Source organism: Vidua macroura, chromosome Z (genome assembly GCF_024509145.1).
Source record: "Vidua macroura isolate BioBank_ID:100142 chromosome Z, ASM2450914v1, whole genome shotgun sequence".
NCBI classification, from domain to species: domain Eukaryota; kingdom Metazoa; phylum Chordata; class Aves; order Passeriformes; family Viduidae; genus Vidua; species Vidua macroura.
The window spans coordinates 52865995-52884178 of record NC_071611.1 but is presented as its reverse complement, the minus strand read 5'-3'; the positions used below and the strand labels follow the sequence as shown (position 1 = coordinate 52884178).

At 42.8% G+C, this 18184-nt stretch overlaps 2 protein-coding genes across 2 annotated transcripts in view; one reads left to right on the top strand and one right to left on the bottom strand.

Moving 5' to 3' along the window:
• Nucleotides 1–2762: 2762 nt before the first annotated feature.
• The window catches only part of SNX30 (sorting nexin family member 30), a 67901-nt gene continuing 52479 nt past the window's right edge, over nucleotides 2763–18184 (bottom strand). The window contains exon 8 of the mRNA XM_054004136.1: nucleotides 2763–2971. Coding sequence (XP_053860111.1) covers nucleotides 2936–2971 — 36 coding nt within the window. The 3' untranslated portion in view covers nucleotides 2763–2935. The remainder of the gene's footprint in view (nucleotides 2972–18184) is intronic.
• On the top strand, nucleotides 9255–16001 carry SLC46A2 (solute carrier family 46 member 2). The gene is made up of 4 exons (XM_054004137.1): nucleotides 9255–10540; nucleotides 12093–12176; nucleotides 13756–13912; nucleotides 15375–16001. The coding sequence occupies exons 1-4, from the start codon at nucleotides 9469–9471 to the stop codon at nucleotides 15430–15432; spliced, it is 1371 nt and encodes a 456-aa protein (XP_053860112.1). The 5' UTR covers nucleotides 9255–9468; the 3' UTR covers nucleotides 15433–16001.

Below are 18184 nucleotides of genomic sequence, written 5' to 3'. Positions count from 1 at the left end.
TGCCTTGGCAGGCAGCTTGGTGCAGGACCATAGCTGGACACACAGAACACTTGACAAGGGGCCTTACTGCACTGAACTCTTGTAGGGAGACTGTTACTGGCTGAGAAGGTGGATGCAGAGGAGGAGGAAGGACCAGGAGGCTGGAAACTGCTCCACAAAATGGGGAGGATTTTACTGAGCCGCAGCAGACAGACCAGGGCGATGCTATCCCCAGTGGGGTGTCACTGTGACCCAGAGTGAGCCAGGATGCTTATGTACGAATTACCCCCACAAGTACTTCTTCCTCTTGTAGTATCTGAGAAACCTGAACTTTCTTATATTAAAATGAACATCAAGTCCTCAAGCTGCAAATGAAACATACAAAACCAGGAAAATGTTAACAAAAAACACATGGATAATGACACAACCTTGATGAAACAGCTTTTCACAGGACTCACATAAGGCTTCCAAAGTGTTGCTGGCAACAATGTTGCAGTGTTCAAAATTATTGCAGTCATTAGAAAGGGCAAAAGAGGTCTTGGTGAAGCATTATCTCCATGGAGAAAGGTGGAGTTTCCAGATATGCAATGGGAGTTGACTTTCTGGACAGCTTTGTCACCCCCACATTGTGTGGAGGTGGCAGAAAGTATTCAGCCCTATTTAATTGGAGTGAAAGAAGGAAGATGCTAAAGTAGGGCACTTGCTCACTCTCTGAGGCTTGTTTGCTTCTAGAAGCATGGTTTTGGGGTACAGCACCAGCCCAAGGTGGACCCAGACTTTCACAGTATTACCCTTTCCTGCTTGCTGCCATCTCCTTGCCTTCTGCTGTTCCCTTCTGGTTTCCACATGATGCTATTTACCCCCAAAATATGGCTGGTTTTGGGCACCAAGACTAGGTGGTTTCTATGGGCACAGACATACCTCACCTCGCCTACACTGAGCCTTCCTGACTGACCACCACTGCAAGGCCCCATCAGCTTCCAGACAGACTCCCTCCCAGGCTGGTTTCCTCTCCTCAGGTATTTTACTGGATTTACACTTCTTTGCCAAATCATCTCATTATCTATCCCATGGAAGATGGATAAACTGAGAACCATGAGTTAAACCTTAAATGGAGTAAATCCAAATGTACCAAAGTACTTAAATAGCTCTATATATACCTGTAAGGGCCTTGCTCTTTGAGGGCCACACAGGACTCAACTCAGCTGGAAGCTCATGGACTGAGCTTGTGCCAGTGTACTATAAAATGATGAGGATATGTTAGTGGGACTGATTGGAAGGGGTGCTAGGGGAGAGCCACATGAAACAAAATTCTTTTTGTTGTACTGCTCATGCCAAAAGGGCATGATTTCTGCTTTTCTATAATGCTGTGTTTGAGGAAAACAACTGCTGAACAGAAGGCAGGCTGAGCTTGTATATGGTGCAGAGGGCAGTTTTCAAAGAAAAACGTAATTTCAAGTTGTGGGACTTGCTGTATAAAGAAAGTAAGGTTTAGTAATGCAGGTCAGAGTGGTATAAACAGTGGAAAACAGAAAGATTAATAGGTGAAAATCTTGCTGATGGGAATTTTTCATGGATGAGGCTATTTCAGAAGCAAGCTGAAAGCATGATCAGGCAATATTTCAGCAGGGGTGGAAAGTATACAGCAAAAAGCTCTGGAAACCACAAAAAAACCTCTTGTCAGTTACGGCATAAGTCTTACCTGCTGCCAGATCTGGACTGTGGTGGTACAGGACAAGATTCAGCTCAGCTGTCTTTCTTAGCCACTGTTTGCTGGGTCAGTCTTCAGCAGAAGGGAATCAGGAAATAGCTGAATAATATAATTCTTAAAGAGCCTCACAATTTATTGATGTGAGGACTCGGAGTTTATAAATTAAAAGATATGTCAATATAGTCTGTCTATGCTTTGCTGGGTGTTTCTGAGGAATTTATTATAAACATGCTCAAGCACTAAAGGATCAAAACAGCATTTCAGTACCCCAGTGGACTCTGTTTTTCCAATCCTCCTTAATCTTTTGTTCCCTTCCTGTACAGAAATATTAAATCAGCGTGGTTTTAAAATATCAGGAGCTCAGTTTATTCTCCAGGCCCTAGGCTGCTCCAGTTATGAGTCCTTGCAGAGAGTGCTCTAAAGTTCATTGCTAGACATGACTTGCTAGCTGCTAATAGTTCCCACTGGCATCTTGGAGGTGATGTCCAACATAAAATCCCTGAAAGTGACAGCTTTTTACCCTTGGAGACTGATGGTGTGGAAGTACATCACATGTGGCAATGAGAGGCATGGTCCCACATCCCCACACAAAGTCCTGGCCCTGCGGCAGCAGAGACCTCATCCACAGCAGAGCAAGGAGAGCACGGTCCTCTGGAGGGCACATGACATGACCCTCAGCTGTGTCCTGTTGGTCTTCTGCAAACAAGAGTGTCTCAGCTCCTGCAATGACTGGTGTTAGCAGTCTTTCAGGAGGTGAGTATAGCTGGCAGTCCTTTCAAGAGCATCACTGGTTCTAGGCTGGTGACCAAGGTACAAAGCCATGCTGAAATGGGTAAAGTGGCTGGAAGATGTCTCCCCATTGCCCACATGCAGTTAAGCAGGAGCTTTGAAACCATTGCCCTGAAATGCAGAGGTTGTAGTAGGAAAAAGCAGTGCTGCTCTCAACTAGTATGGCCATTTCAGCATCTACACAATGGGGCATAAAAGAAAAGTTTTAGTTCAGGGAAGCCTTGAGTACTCCACCTTGCTGGAATGAAGCATTGAGGAAACAGCAAACACCAGTAACAGCTGCTGTTTTGCCACACAGTTTAAAATTTATATTTATGTATATATGTATATTTATATTTATCTGTGCTTGTTAGACACTGAAGAAATGCAGCCTATAAAAAGTTAGCAGCAGCAATATTGCTGGAAAGCTGCCTGGACTTTCTTGCTTCCCTAGTGCCCTTTACCCAGTACTCCTCTTCAACTCCAAAATTTCCTGCAGCTTACAACAGGATCCTGCAAAGAAAGGAGAAGAGGTGCAGTATTTAGGTCACTTAAATGTCTTTTTCAATATCTTTTTATACATGTACTGGAGCCTTAAGAATACACAAAATCTACCAAGGCTGTTAATTCATTAGCAGCTCAGGAGGACACTAGCTAACATTCTCCAAAGTAGTATGCACTGTCTACATGAGCTTTCTCCAGAATCTGGAGCTATCTCCTGGAGCACTTTGATGCAGAGTTGCGGGGCTGGGAACTCCAGACACATCTCTGTGTTTCGAGTGGAGGTGACACCTCTGCATGGGTTGCAGAGGCTCAAAACCCCTTGCTGTTTTCCAGGTAAGGCTTCTCCAGTACCAGGACTGCAGTTTGCCCACCCAGGCACAATTCTGTTCTCTTGTCTGAAGATTACACCATTGGTGCCATTTTTCACTAGTGCCCTGAAGCAAAATGAGAAGGGACATCTCCCCCATAGCCTCCCAGCCACCCTCATGGAGGATGCTGGTGCCTTTCCCTTCTGTCTCAGGGACCTCTCCACCCTGCCAGCTCAAAACAAGCTGGATAATTAGCCAGGTGTGGCTATGGCACATGTTATAAACAAGGTTATCCCTATTATTTGCTGTGCCTTGTTGCATAAGTTGTCCAGAAATCCTCAGCTGGTGTTGGAGTCTGTTTGCAGTGATAGGCACTGCCATGCAAGCTTATAGCCCAAAACCACCTGTGTGTGGGCTCTGCATTCACTACCACCTGTGCTGAAGGGCCTGTGTGAATAGCCTACAGAGGATCAGATGGTGCTCTGTAATCAAGGAGAGCTTGTTATTGAGTTTCCTGTGTTTTTCATTTCTGAGCTGGTGAGGTTGAATAAACACACCCCATGTGAAGAGCTGTTGTCTGCTGTATGGAAAAAAGGGTGCTAAGGCTTAGAAAGGTCACTGGACTGTGCCACAGCATCTACAGCTTTTGGGTTGTGTATGCCATTTCTTGGTTTTTGCTTTTTCTTTTCAACAAATGACTGAATGTGTTTGACAGGATGTTCTGCATAAAACAGTGCAAAAAAATAAAAAATCTAAATTACTAAAACCATAGCCAATTTCTGTACTGAGGACTCAGCCCAGCAGAGTAAACAGAGAGAGGTTGTGAGGAGTGAGTTACCATCTGCCTGCTCTAAATGTCTGGGGTATCACTGAGGGTTTACTGCAAGTGATGGCTTCAGCGTTAACTTTACCTGCCTGGAAAAGAGAAATTTAGCCAGGCAAGGAGCTAGCTTGAGATCTGTCAGGTGAAAATGAATGGATTAGCAGGCAAGGGTGTCTCCAGAAGATTTAAAAAAATATATACCTTCTCTCCTCTCCAGCAAAACTATTTATGCTTTGCACAAAGCAGAAATGCAGAGCATGTGTCTTTATGTATTTATGATGCTTTTCATGGTCTCCACCTCTCAGCCAGTAAAATGGGGTGGATTCATCCCTTTTCTCTCCACTGTCCTGATGTCCTCTGCCAACTACTCTTACTTCTTGTAGAGTCTCAGGCTTATGGAGAGATATACATTCCCTCTATTTGTACCTGGCTAGGGCTGAGTTATTTAGCAAAGGTCCTATCAGACCAGAAAAATCAGTGCTCCTCTTTCCTTTGCACTCCTTTTCTCCTTTCTTCCCCTCACTTCTAAGGATAGGTGATTTACTATTGCCAAAAAGTTTTCCAGACCTAAATGGAAAATTAAATATGAAGTAGACCTGGAAAATTATTTCAAAATAGCTTTGGAGAGCACTTAGGAAGGGGAGAGAAGTCTGTGGGTTTGAACCAAGTTTTTATACATTAATGACTGTAGTTCATTCAGCAGTGAAAATTTTTAATAATCATGTTTTTGCTATAGCTATTTCATTTTTTTAGACTATCCACTATTATGCAAGATTGGATTGCTTATGCTATAGGGCTAGGACAGTTTATTTCATCCCATTTTTCAAGGCCATTGCTGCCTGCACACTCTTAATATTTGCAGTGCTTCTATTTCAAACACATATATACCTTGGCAACAATTTTAAAAAAGGCATGAATACAGATGCAAAGGAGGATGTGCACATACTCAAAAAATTCATTTAGTGTGAGGATTATCTGGGGCTTATTTAAGAGTGACAGCAGGATTTGTTCTGTGGTCTAGCTGATCAGGCAGACACAAGGTACTGCAAGAAGCATTTCTTCCTGCTTCCATAGAGAGGATTAATGTTAAGGCATACATTTAGCTGTCCGGACTATTAATTGCCCAAATTCCTCAAGCTAAAGGGAAAAAGGCCAACTCAGCAAAAAGCAAATGTCTAAGGATGGTGTGTTTTTATTTCCAGCAAGGAATAGGCCTACAGGAGACTCCAAAAAGGTAAGCAGAAAATTCTGAATGGAGAAAAATAGAGAAAACCATGATGACTGGTGGTGAAATCAAGGGAACATAGGTTTCTAGTGCTGCTTGGTCAGCCAGTGACCGTCCTGAAGGAAAACTGGACAGTGCTGCCATTTGCAGGTCCTTCCTACTCTCCTATGTTGTTCTGAAAGTGGTGGTGAAGCAGTGGAGAATGCCAACCTTTTCCAAAGGAGGGCTGGCAGACCTTCCTACCCTTGTGGGGGGGTCACCCCTCCCCTCCATGCTTCATGTCAGTGTACTCCATGAGGTCTCTCCATGGAGCAAATCCCTCCTCCAGTGTTTTTGTAGCCTGCACACCACCCTGGACTTTGCTCACGTGGAGTAGCGGGTGAGGCCTCAAGGCATGGGGGAAAAGGCCCCTGTGTGCTCCCACTCCCTGTGGCCTGTGCTTCCTTTTCCTCCCAGGAGAAGTAGAGGAGAGCAGATGTCTCCATAGATGATCCCAACATGTCTGATGGTACTGCAACTCCCAAATGCCGGAATGCTGGCCCAGAGGTCTCGGTGTCTGAGGCACCTCCAGGTGAACCTGTAAGGGCATGGTCCTGTATTTTATTACAGTAATGGTGCACTTACCAGCTGTTGTGCCACAGACACTGACCCCAGCCCTCTGAGTTCTCAAACAACCTTGATGTTGTTTCTCAGAGCCACAAAACAAGGCTGTTAGATGTTTTTTTACATAGTCCAGGCATTAGCTTCCACCATCAGTGGCTCTGGATCCAGCAAGACAACTGCCTTGGACTCGAATGCTGCATTCCTGTGCCCCTGGCTTTCTACACAGCTCCCATTCTCCGTCCATCTCCCCCATCCCTGTGAGCAGAATCACACACCTTGTGAGGACAGAGGCTATATATAATTAGGTGACAGCCACCAAGGAAGCCAGTCTCCCAAACCACAGAATGCTTTGGTAATTTATGAAGAATTTTCCAAAGGAAAACCAGCCATCACTAAAACAGCTGCTTCTCCCCAGTGTTTTCAACCAGCTCTCCCTCACTGTGGGGCTGTAATGGGGCTGCAGCTCCATCCAGGATCAGATCCAGGCAATTTACAGTTCCTAGTCATGTTTCCCCACTTTACCACTGCCACAAAGCCATAGTGGAGAGGATGACCTGTACACACCAAGTAGGAAGAGGAGGAGTCAGAGTTGATTTAGCATCTTGGAGGCAAAATGCCTTGCCAGACAGGGATTGTAAATCACAGATACTATTAGCAGGCTTATGGGAGAGAGATGAAGAGGGCTTACTTGCCCACACTGGATTGCAGTCCTGTATGTCAAAAGGACCTTTTCAGACAAGGAATGCTGAAGATCAAGTTCCAGAATGCTGGTACTTGCATAGGCCAGGTCCCCCAGCATCCTGAAACCCCTATGGCAACTCTGTTCAGAAGGAAAAAGTGATGGAATTGCTATAAATGGTTTGAAGAAAAAAAAAAAAAAACAAAAGAAAAACCAGCAATACTGCATAGGAATGTAAAACACCACCACAGAGGAACATAAAACACCTCTGGTTTGGCCAGATTGACAAACTGAAGAGCTGATGAAACAGCTGATGTGCTGATTCTGCCGCTAGTGGGCCTCCAGACAAGACCACTCTAAAGAAAAATGACCTAAACCAGTGTGGTCCTTCTCCAGCAGGCTACACCATTGTATTTGTCTTGTTAAGATAGTCTCTGATTCTGTAGGTACATTTTTCTTAAATGTCAAGGGCCATTCTCTTAAGGCTCCACCTTATGGTGCATGAATATATTTTAAAGCATATGCAAATGTTCCTATAAATATTTGTAATTTAAGAATTAGTAATGAAAGAACAGGGGCATCTGAAAAATTACTAGATAATAGTAATTTTGAAGATTTTGTGGCATCAAATGAATATGGGATTTGTGAAAATTGGTTTGCAGTAGTAAATATTTTGGAGCCTGAGCTAAACTCTTACTTTAGCACTTACTGTTTTGCAATTACTGACATGGAAATATATCCTTCCATGAGAACTAGTTCTAAAAAGTACATTTAATGTGAGTGAACACACAGAATATCCTGGAGATATAGACATAATTCATGAGATCACTAGTAACATTTAGCACCGTTCATTAGCTATCTAGGCCTGAACAGAGCTGGCTGAACAAGCCAAGCAGTATGTATATGTAACAAAGTGTGGAGGAAAAATATCCCTCATGTAGGAGTTGAGCAGATCTGCAGGGTCTTGATCACAGTGACTGTAACGTACCTCTACACTCAAATTTGATTCCTTTTCACCAGACCCCATGTCCCAAACTGAAGCTTGAATGGGACAAATAATTTATCTCTCCCTGTAATTCTGGTGGGAGACATGAGGCTCCCTGGGTGAAGTAAGATGTGTCAATTCCTTTGCTTGCATTTGTTGCTTAAAATGGTCACAGGCTGATGCTTTGGGGTTTTCAGTAAGGCCCTCTGGAATTTCCGTTCTCTAGAAATATTTCAGGGTTTGCTGAAAAAAACCTCTCCCACGTCTCAATAAAAGCTGAAGAAACTAGACACCTTTTGCAGCTAATCTGAGGAAAAGAAAAAAACACTCTTAGAACAACACATATAATTTAGAGCTGGCTAAGAGTCTTTTGGTCTAACAAAAAACTCTCTGATGAAGGTGGAATTTTCTAGAGCAAATCATTCTAGTGGACAGTTCCCCACTCATTTCCCTGTTAATATCATGTATCTTTCTTTCTGTATTCAAAATATAAGCCAAAAATTATTGCACAACCAAACAGAGTGAAAAAAATAAACCCTTGAGCTGTGGCATTGAGTAAATGTCACCTGAGTCAACAGAGAGTCCAACAGATGGAGGCTTTAACATTGTTTTTTCAAATTCATCAGTAATTAATTTTTAAAGTAATGACTGTAAATCTTCCTAGAACAGATTATTCAGCCTGTTATGATTCATTAAACCAGTACAGAATGAGATCATTATCATTTAAGTTAGCATTTTTGAGACTGCCAAATATTCTCCAAGTACTTCCTGCAGCTGGGACTGCAAGCATTGTCCTTGGAGCTGGCAGCCTGCTTGCACCGTATCCTGGTCCAAGAGCTTCTTGTGCCTCTGGCTAGCAGCACAAGGGCCCTGCTTGAGTGGGTCGCTTTACCTGCCCCTCAGGCAACAGCAAAACTGGAAACTGACTTCAAGCTGCAAGGCTTGAGAGTCTGTGGATATAAGCACCTGCAGAGATGCACAGCCATCTCCCTGAGGAGCTAGGGCTGGAAAACTCTTCTCCAGAGGTGGACTCTCACCCACCTCAGCTTGAAGGTAAGCTGGCTGATTACTGGGACACAGCGGTCATTGATGCCTCTGGATAAACTGCCTCCTCTTGCAAATTCCCACATTGTAAAGCCAAAGGATACAGAAAGCAGAGTAGCAGCCACAGGAGACAGGTTACCAGAAATAGACCTTTTCCCTTTTAATTTCTTTTTGGTGTAATTTCCTGACTGCATTACTGAAACAACAAGGGGCATGATGCAGCAACAGGGAAGACAGAAGCAGGTAAAAGTGAAAGAGACAATATTTGTGTAGAAAAAAAAAATTAGCTGGCAGTAAAGGGGAATTTACAAATTACCTGATAAAAGGAACATAGCCATTCCCTGCCCCCACAACCATTCTGAGAGTTCTCTGACACATGAAGGATACCAAAAGGAAAAAAAAAAAAAATACCACCCAAAAAGTCAACAAACAAAAAACAAACCACCACCCCAAATTACAGCAATTACTTAATCAGGGCATTTTCACTTCCTACTCTGTGAGAAATTCCCCAGGTCATCTGACCTCTGTTGAAACTACACCAGGAAGAGGAGCAGCAGCAGTCGACACGTGCAGGGCGTTCTCTGGCTGTACAAAAGCCTCCCATGTGTGAGCCAGAGCTCAGAGCAGCACAGGGGTGTGCAGCTGTGTGTACACATAGCAAGGTGAGCTGTGAATATCCTCCAACCAGATCATCTCTTGCAGAACTCTCTGGTCCTGTGCAGCCCAGCAGACCTTTCGCTGCTTGTTTCTAAGCATGCCTCCAGAGCTTCTGACGAACTGTTTCCTCATGTGCTGTTTCCTCAAATGCTCCTGAAAGCAGCTCTCTCCAAGAAGAGGTGATGGCTAGCAGCATGGTGGGAATAATGGCAATGAGGACGTGGATTGAGCCAGTGGTCGCAGGTTCCCAAGTGGCCAGTGCCTTCTACGACACAGCACTGCTGCTGGTAGTGAAGAACTACTACAACCAGACCAACAGCACTGCTCCCTCCCACATCCTGGAAGATGCTCAGCAGAAGGCTGTATCTAATTTTTATATCATCTACAACCTAGTTCTGGGCTTGAGCCCACTGGTGTCAGCCTATGGTTTGTCCCAGCTGGGGGACAGGATACATCGCAAGATCCCCATCTGCTTCCCTCTTTTTGGTTATTTGGGCTCCAAAACTCTCCTGCTTCTCATGATTCTGCTGGGCTGGCCAGTGGAGGTGATGTATGGGGCTGCTGCCATCAATGGGCTGACAGGAGGCTTCACCACACTTTGGGCAGGCATCATGGCTCTGGGATCCCTGGGGTCCTCTGAAAGCAAGAGGTCTCTGCGGCTCATCATTATTGAACTGGTGTATGGCCTCGCTGGCTTTCTGGGAAGCATGGCATCTGGCTACCTTTTTGTTGCCTTCAGTGACCACTATCGAGAAGGTACCATGCTGGTGTGTTGCAGCATTGTTTGCTACGCCTTCTGTCTCCTCTACAGCATTTTTGTCCTCACAGTCCCCAAGCCAGCAGCTTCCTGCCCAGCCAAAGCCAAGAGTGCAGAGGAGGTGGGTGGTCAGCTACCAGAAGCAGTGGTAGCAGGGAGCTCCCAGCCTTCAGAGAGCAGCATCTCCACTCCAGTGTCACCCTCGAAACTCATCATCATCCTACTGTTTGTGGCAGCAATCCTCTATGACCTGGCTGTGGTTGGTGCAATGAACGTACTCCCACTGTTCTTGCTCAGGGAACCTTTAAGTTGGAATGCTGTGGAGATTGGCCACGGCAATGCTGCTGGGTACGTTATCTTCATTACCAGTTTCCTAGGGGTACTTGTGTTCTCCAGATACCTGAGGGATATTACCATGATCATGATCGGAGTAGCATCGTTCAGCACTGGCATCCTCATCATGGCCTTCGTGCAATGGACGTTCCTGTTCTACATTGGTGAGTTGAACACCAGTCACATGAGCAAATACACGCTGAGAAAGGGGTGTTTCAACATCACAGAAAGAGCTTTTTGCTTTGATTTGTGACAAATTTGCAAGCAGGGAGTTAGGCAGATCATCACATGAGCAATTTGCAAGAAAGCATTCGTATTATTCCTCTTTCCCCCCATTTTCTTTAGTACTCTTAAGCCTCAGCACTCTACAATATCTGAGGAGGCATACACCTTTGCCAAGGACTAGTTTAAGGCTCATTGACTTGTAATTCATCAACTGGTCACAGACCAGATCTGAGCAGAACAGTGTTCACACACTGGGTAACTGGGAATTGCTGCTGACTCCTTGTTCTAGTAGGACTGCATCACTGCAGCAACAGGAAGCACTTGCCTCCTCTGAGGCAAGGCTTAAGGCTACAACAGAAGCAAAATGGCAAAGGCTTCCTATTATGTGAACGTCTTAAGATGTGATTCATTTTTGTCATATGAAGGCACAGCTGATGGGAAACTTAATGAAACATTGGAACTGTAAAGTATCACAATAATGTAGTTTACAAATCTCACACTAAAGGACAGGTAACAATAGATGAGGCAGCATCCCATGATAAAGGAAAGGAAAGTTTACTTTTGGGAGCTAACCTCTGATGAAAAACAAAATCCAAGAACTGCGTTCACTGTGCCAGAGCTATCTCACAGAGTATTGTCTATTGCATGGCTTTAAGGTTTTGCTTCTCAAAGTGAGAAAGACACTGGAGATAAATGTCCTGAAGTGATTTTTCTGTCCCTACAGGGAATGGGAAATTGAAAATTAAACAAAGTTGTTCTAAAGGGAAAGATGATAGGATATTGTATTTGTGTACTAAGCCAAACACTGAGTGAAAATTTCAAGAGATTATGTTTGTTTAGCCAATCAAGCTGGGGAAAAAAGATTAAAAAATTAAGTTTAAAAAAAAAAGTTTGCTTAATAATTCAGCTTATCTTCATCCTGAAGATATGCTGCTATGCAGTGTGTAGGATGCTTACTCCTTGCATTGCAGAAACACCTTGATACTCTAGACATGGATCAAGTCTTCACTGAGGCTGGTTCTGCTGACAGGAAGGTAATGAGCTCCCTATAAATTTTCACAGTAGAGACAGGCTAGAATACTGCAAGCCAGAAGCACCAGGATACAAGACAGATGTAGTGTTATAAAAGTACTGTTTCTGTCAAGGCTGTGTAGCACAGGGAGCTCTCTGCATGTTAAAACTTAAATCATCATCCTCACCGTCTCAAAGGAGAGTGAGGATCCCATTTACGCTGGGATGTCTGGCTGAGAACAAGAGACCGTGTCTAGTTCGGGCAAAGGACCTCTGATAATGGGAGCAATAGGTGGCATATCTGCCTTGGATGAAGTGAGGACCCACCTCTTTTTAGCACTCAAGGAATGAGAAAAGGTGAAGCAAGGTGCCTGCCCAAGCCAGAGGCATGTAATTCAAAAGCAGTGGTTCAAAAGCAGTGGTTGTGTTGGGTCACAAAGAGCAGGTACTGGTGATAACTCAAAATTCATTTCATTACAGCACGAGCAGTGATGCTCTTTGCCCTCATCCCTTTACCAACCATCAGGTCCATGTTGTCCAAGCATGTTGAAGGATCATCCTGTGGTGAGTATTTTGGTTACCTTACCAACTAAAACCCCCTGAAATCCCTTTATTCAGCCTAGAATACTATGAGAAAACTAAGTTATTGCTGCAATCTGTGCTTCGTGTAATAATACCAGAACAAATGATACCACAAACAGGAAGGGAGAAGCAGAGAAACTTGCTGGACAACATTCTCATATCCAGTCTTCTTGTCCTTGGTTGCATCATCATTTATTGACAGAATTCTCAGCACAAACTTCAAAAGATTACAGTCAGTGCATAGTTCAAAGGTGGGGAAAATACCTGAGATGCTGCTCAAAAACACAGTACTTCAAGAACCAAGAAAAGCAGGACATTGAGCTGAAGCACTGTTATATTTACACCATTTATATCTGGCTTCTTTTACTTCCAGTTTTGGGAAGGATGGATTATTTTAATCTTTTTTTTCAGTTACACTCACTAAACATTTCTTCAGGTGTTTGGCAATTTGTTCCTTTTGCACCTGATTTAACTACGAAAAGTAACTTTTGCATAGAAATTGACTCTCCTTGGAACAGCAGCTGGATTTTTTTCCCATTAAAATACTTACTAAAAATTAGTAAAATGTATTTTACAGCAGCATATTGAGGCCTACCATTTTTACCCCAATGAGCTAGATTTAGACACAAGATACAGGACTGGCTGTTCATTCAAATAGCACCACATGTCCTTTTCCTTTCTGCCATATGAACACGACACTGCTCTGTCACCAGTTCATTCCTACTGCTTGTGCTCCCTCAACATCCACCGTAGCAATATCATCTACCTGCCACAAACAGCACAGCTCACACCCCAAATTAACCACTAAAAATCAAACACTTTTAACCTCCACCTTGAGCCATACGGGCTGCACATGATGACAGTCCAGACCTCGAGTAGGACCCTGCAGCAGAGCAGCATTTGCCTTCTGGTTGCAGGTTCATCTCCTGTTGCCAAGTGGCTGCAGAAGGCTACTGGGGCAGCAAGCTCAGCACACAGCCCTGACCTTGCCCCCAGACTGCAAGTCCCAGCTTGGCTGGGTTATCTCCCTTTCACCCATTTACCATATCAGGAACCCTTCAGTAAAGAGTGGTTTCAACTAGAATTCAGTTTCTGCTTTTCTTCCACATGAAGTATCACACAATTCACACACACATTCCATTTCAGGCATTATTGTAATTTCAACCCAGTGAACTACTTTTCAGGCTTAGGCCAGAAGCAAACCCTGACTAAAGTTTCTCCTGTCCTGAAAATGTCAGGTCTAGACTATTTTTTTTTATACCTCTTTTCCTTTATACCTCTAGGAAAAGGAGCACTTATTGACCAGTTTATTGCTGCTCTTACAAGCAACTACCTTTATATGTAGACTGTTTAGGCAGAGAGTTTTCCAGTTGAATATTTTGTCTGACACTTAAAAGAAGGAAAAATAGTTTAATTGTGGTCTAGAACCGAAGCAGATAGAAGCTCATGCCATCTGGTGTTAGTGGAGCAATGATTACACAATTGTGATCCTGGATTTGTCAGGGAGATACCACAGCTGGATTGTTAATCTCCAGCAACCAACTATGTTCTTGTCTTACAGGTAAGGTGTTTGTCCTGCTGCAGTTGTCTTTAGTCACCACGGGAGTGGTGACATCTACAGTCTACAACAAGATCTATCAAAACACACTGGACTGGTACAGCGGCTTCTGCTTCATTTTGTCTTTTCTAGTTGGCTGCCTGAGTCTCCTCCCTTTAAGGTAAGAAATGGGAAAGATTTTGTGCAAAAAGACACATTGTATTTTCTCTGTACTTCCTGATTCTAGGTATAAAGTATATAATGCAGATAGGAAAGAATTTTAAAAAGAAAACAACACCCCTCCACCAAATGAATTAAAAAAAAAAAAAAGGGAGGAAAACAAAGAAACTTGCAGAAATGAGTTGACAAATATCAAGGAAATTCAAAGAACGAAAGTTGCAATGTCTAGCCAGCACTTTTTTAATCTTATTTTTCTTTAATGTAACATGAATTGCTGTAGGAAGAGTATTTGACAGTTTAACAGCTAATAATCCCAGAGGACAAAGTATTCACACAAATATATGTGTTTGGTACTGTGAAAATAGTACTAAGTAGAATGAAGGAATAACCCTACACAAAGTAAATTTTTTTAAAAAAATTCCATTATATGTTACTTACCTATTGAGACAGAAAAGAATAATCTGAGTCTCCCTCAAATGTTTCAAAGAGAAACCATTACCACAGTGAAGGAAAAGGTTACTTTTCTGGTCCATTGTATTTGCCCAACTGTACCACCATGGAGTGACTGAGAGGTACAATTTCAAAAACAACTTTTAAACACAAAACCTGCTTAATTCCAAGAGAGAAAGTTGAAACAACCCCTCCATCTACTTTTACAGAATTTTTGAAGGATCTCCCTCCAAATCTCACTTTGTCAATTAGAGCCTCCCCAAGACTCTCCAGCTTGTTGCATTATCAGAAACAGCAAGTTTCTTTCTGTATTAAGTGAACTGTGATAATGTCAATATTTAATCCATGTAACAACAGTATTTTCATTCAGATATAAGGCACATATCGGATAGGCTAATGTCTCATTCTAGGCAAAATTCTTGCCTAGTTCTGCTGCAGTTTAAACAAAATACAGTAGTACAAAGTCTAAAAGCACTATGTATATGGACTTCAGCTACACCACCTAGAGAAGAAGAAAAAGCAACACTAAGGAAAGCTCCTCTACCACCACCTCTGTTTTATTCACAGCACCAAAGGCCTTCCAGGCTTTTGAATACATGTGACAATCAGTGTCTTCAGGACTATTAGTGTGGGGAAGGCTACTTCCTACTTATCATGTCCCTGGCTCTGCTTTCCTCCTTAGATCTTCTAGACATGGAAGACTTGTTTCTTATATGCAACCCTCTGTTTAACAGGGGTCACTGCTAGCTACTCAAATGCTTTTTAATACAGGTTCCAAATAGAAGTATCATTATCAGTACAAACACGGGTTATTAAAGTGAAGGATGACAGATAGTGCCAATGTCATTGCACACAAGAGAGGCTGGCAGACCACTGAGACGAATGCCATTAGCACTCAGCTAGCTCCAGATACCCCGGCAAAGTTTAAGACATAGATGTGGAAAGAGCAGACTGCAGTTTGAGAAGGTAGTTTGCTAATTCTTATTACCTGCATTTTTTATTGTTTGTTACAGCGTTGTGGCCATCAAACAACAGTCAACCACTGGCTCCTTTGAGATTCTGCCCGAGTAACAGAGGCATCTTCTGGTTGTTATCATTAGTCCCTACCAACACAACAGGATACATAGCATTTATATTTCCACTTCACAGCATGTCATAACCTCTCAGCCACTAAGCTTGCCCAGGAGGAGATGTTTGCCTTGATATTTCTGCAGCACGCACCCCATCCTGCAGGGTATGTGTATTAGCTATTGCAAACCAGCAGTCCTCAAAGCATTCTGCTTTGCTATGCTGGTCAGCAAAACCAAAGAGGCACAAGGATATAGGCTAGAAATGAAAATGGCATTTCTAGACATATTGTTCAGAGTGGAAGCGGAAAGCAGAGGATCAGTTTTCCATTAGTTCCTTCTTGTTTGTTCATTCAGGGCCGTTCTGTGACTTTGGCTGATGAAACAGGGCTGCAAGCCACATGCCATGTGCACAGGGCCATCAGCAGGACACACCAGCTCTCCACCTCCTGCAGATGTTATCAGCCCAGGCAATCAATGTTATTTACAAGATCATTAAATAAATAACACCATAAAAATACGTAAGATTAACAGCATGTTAGTAATCCCTACAATAAAACACCCCTGAACAGATGTTCATGTCCCTGATTTCTGGGAGAATGTCCCACTGTCCCTGGACAGTGCTTCAACAGAGCTCATGCGAGGACTAAGACTCAAGAGCTAATGCTGCTGTTTCAGCTCACACCACCATGATGTGCTACTCTTGTCACAGGTTAAGAACAGGTAAGTGCAGCACACAGCTCCTACAGGATTTATGGAGGCATAGGGACACTGATACCATGTAGTTGTTACCTCAGCTTTAATCTGGGTTGGAAAGGAACCTCATACAATGCAGCAACTAGCATGAGATGATGTCACATAAACCCAAACATGTGTCAAAAGTGTGGCATGTCTCACAAGGAGATGTGTCTGCTTGCATGCTAATTGAACTAAGAAGGATTAAGCGGCTTCCAAGGTCCTGGACTAATTAAAGGGAAGTTAAAAGCCCTTAAATAACTGAACTAATCTGTAGGCAAATCAGGCAGCTTCAGTTTGAGACAGGAGTATAGCAAGCAGAAGTTGGTTCATCATTACACACAATCCCTTCCTTTGAGGAAGCTGCTGTCACCCTGTCTCCCACGTCTGTCCCCACCACCCCCCCGCAAATATTCCTCAGCTCCTTCACTTCCAGTACCAGAAGTAATGCAACAACAGGTCAGATGATTTCTAGTTAGATCAACTGTGGAAGAAGATTTTAGGGGAACAGTATTTCTGCAGTAAGATAGTGAGCTGCTTAGCAAAATAAGCACACAAATAATTTTATCAGTGAAGACCACAGAAAAATGAAACATTATTCTAAGTAAAGGAATCACCTTTTAATACATTTATTGATCCATTCCATTAAATTAATTGAGGTAAACAAATGGTGCATTTTTAAAAAAATGTACACAGTAATAGAGAATTACAAACAGTTTTACCTCAAAGCATTTTTCTCCATCAATACTAGCTCCATAATAAACAATGCACAAAGTATGTTTAAAGAGATATAAGAAAGGGTATAGAAACATGCCAGCACCAGAAGGCAAGACATTTCCTAGCCTGCAAATCTGAACAAGAGCATAGTTGCCAGATTTGACCGAGTACAGGAAACAAAAGCCTCCTTCCCATTTTTACATTGTTTACAAGCTAATTCACACAGAGACAAGTCTTTTAACAGCTTTCATTCTGTATTTTAATGGTATGAACAGTGACTCTAGTTGTGGTGAGTGGGTTTATAGAGTGAAAGCAGAAGAGTCTGGACAAGGAACCAGCACCATTTGGTCCCCATCACTAACACCTTCAACACAGTGTATGAAGCTCACAGCCAGCTTGCCTTCATCTGCATGGCACAACTCTCCAGACCTTAGGGAGGGACAGACGGAGACAGGCACAGAGAAGTGAGAACAAGGACAATGCTTCTTTATTTTTGTGTACAGTAGACAAAAGCCCTTTGGCTCTTATTGTAAGACTGGCCCTCAGCAACTTGTCTCCTTGTGCAGTGGGAATGTTGCACTGGCCACAATGCTGCAGCTTGATCTGAAGGTATGGATACATATCCCAGCACCAGGGTTAAGGAAATGGTTTAGCTTTAAAGCATAGAATACCAAGACCTTCAAAGTAGTCTAGTACAGTGATCAGCTTTGTCTTAGCATGCCATTTACTTAAGGGTGATCTACTTATACCTCTTTGGAAAGCTCATTACTATTGGCAAATTTACTGTGCTTTAGGCATGCAACCTTAAAACTTGTTCAGTTCATTACGAAGTACTTCTACAAGTCAGATACTTCAGCAAGACTTTCAAGTGCTAAGCACAGAAATAAGCACTGCCATTTTAGTTTGTAAATTGGTTCAACAGCACTCCCAAAAAGTTTTTAATGCCACATTCAGTCTGCCAGAAGGCAAGTTTATTCCTGTGATTCCCAGTTTTACTTCACAAGAGGAAAAAAAAAATCCAACAAGTAGTAGTAACTTGCCTGTCTTTAAAAAAAAAGTCCTGATTTACCCTATGTATTGTTGTAGTAAAAGTTAATAGACCCAAGGAAAAAATGTTCTACCTTCAGAATTAAGATGACAGAACATCTAATGAGCTAATTTAGTCTGTACAATTTTTTTTCAGTAGTATTTAGGACAGGGATTTTCAACAGTCTGCAACAATAATCATAAAGATATGCAGTTAAATTGTGCAAGTTTTAACAAAAGCATAGCTCCTGTTAAAATAACGAACAGTCCCTGCTATC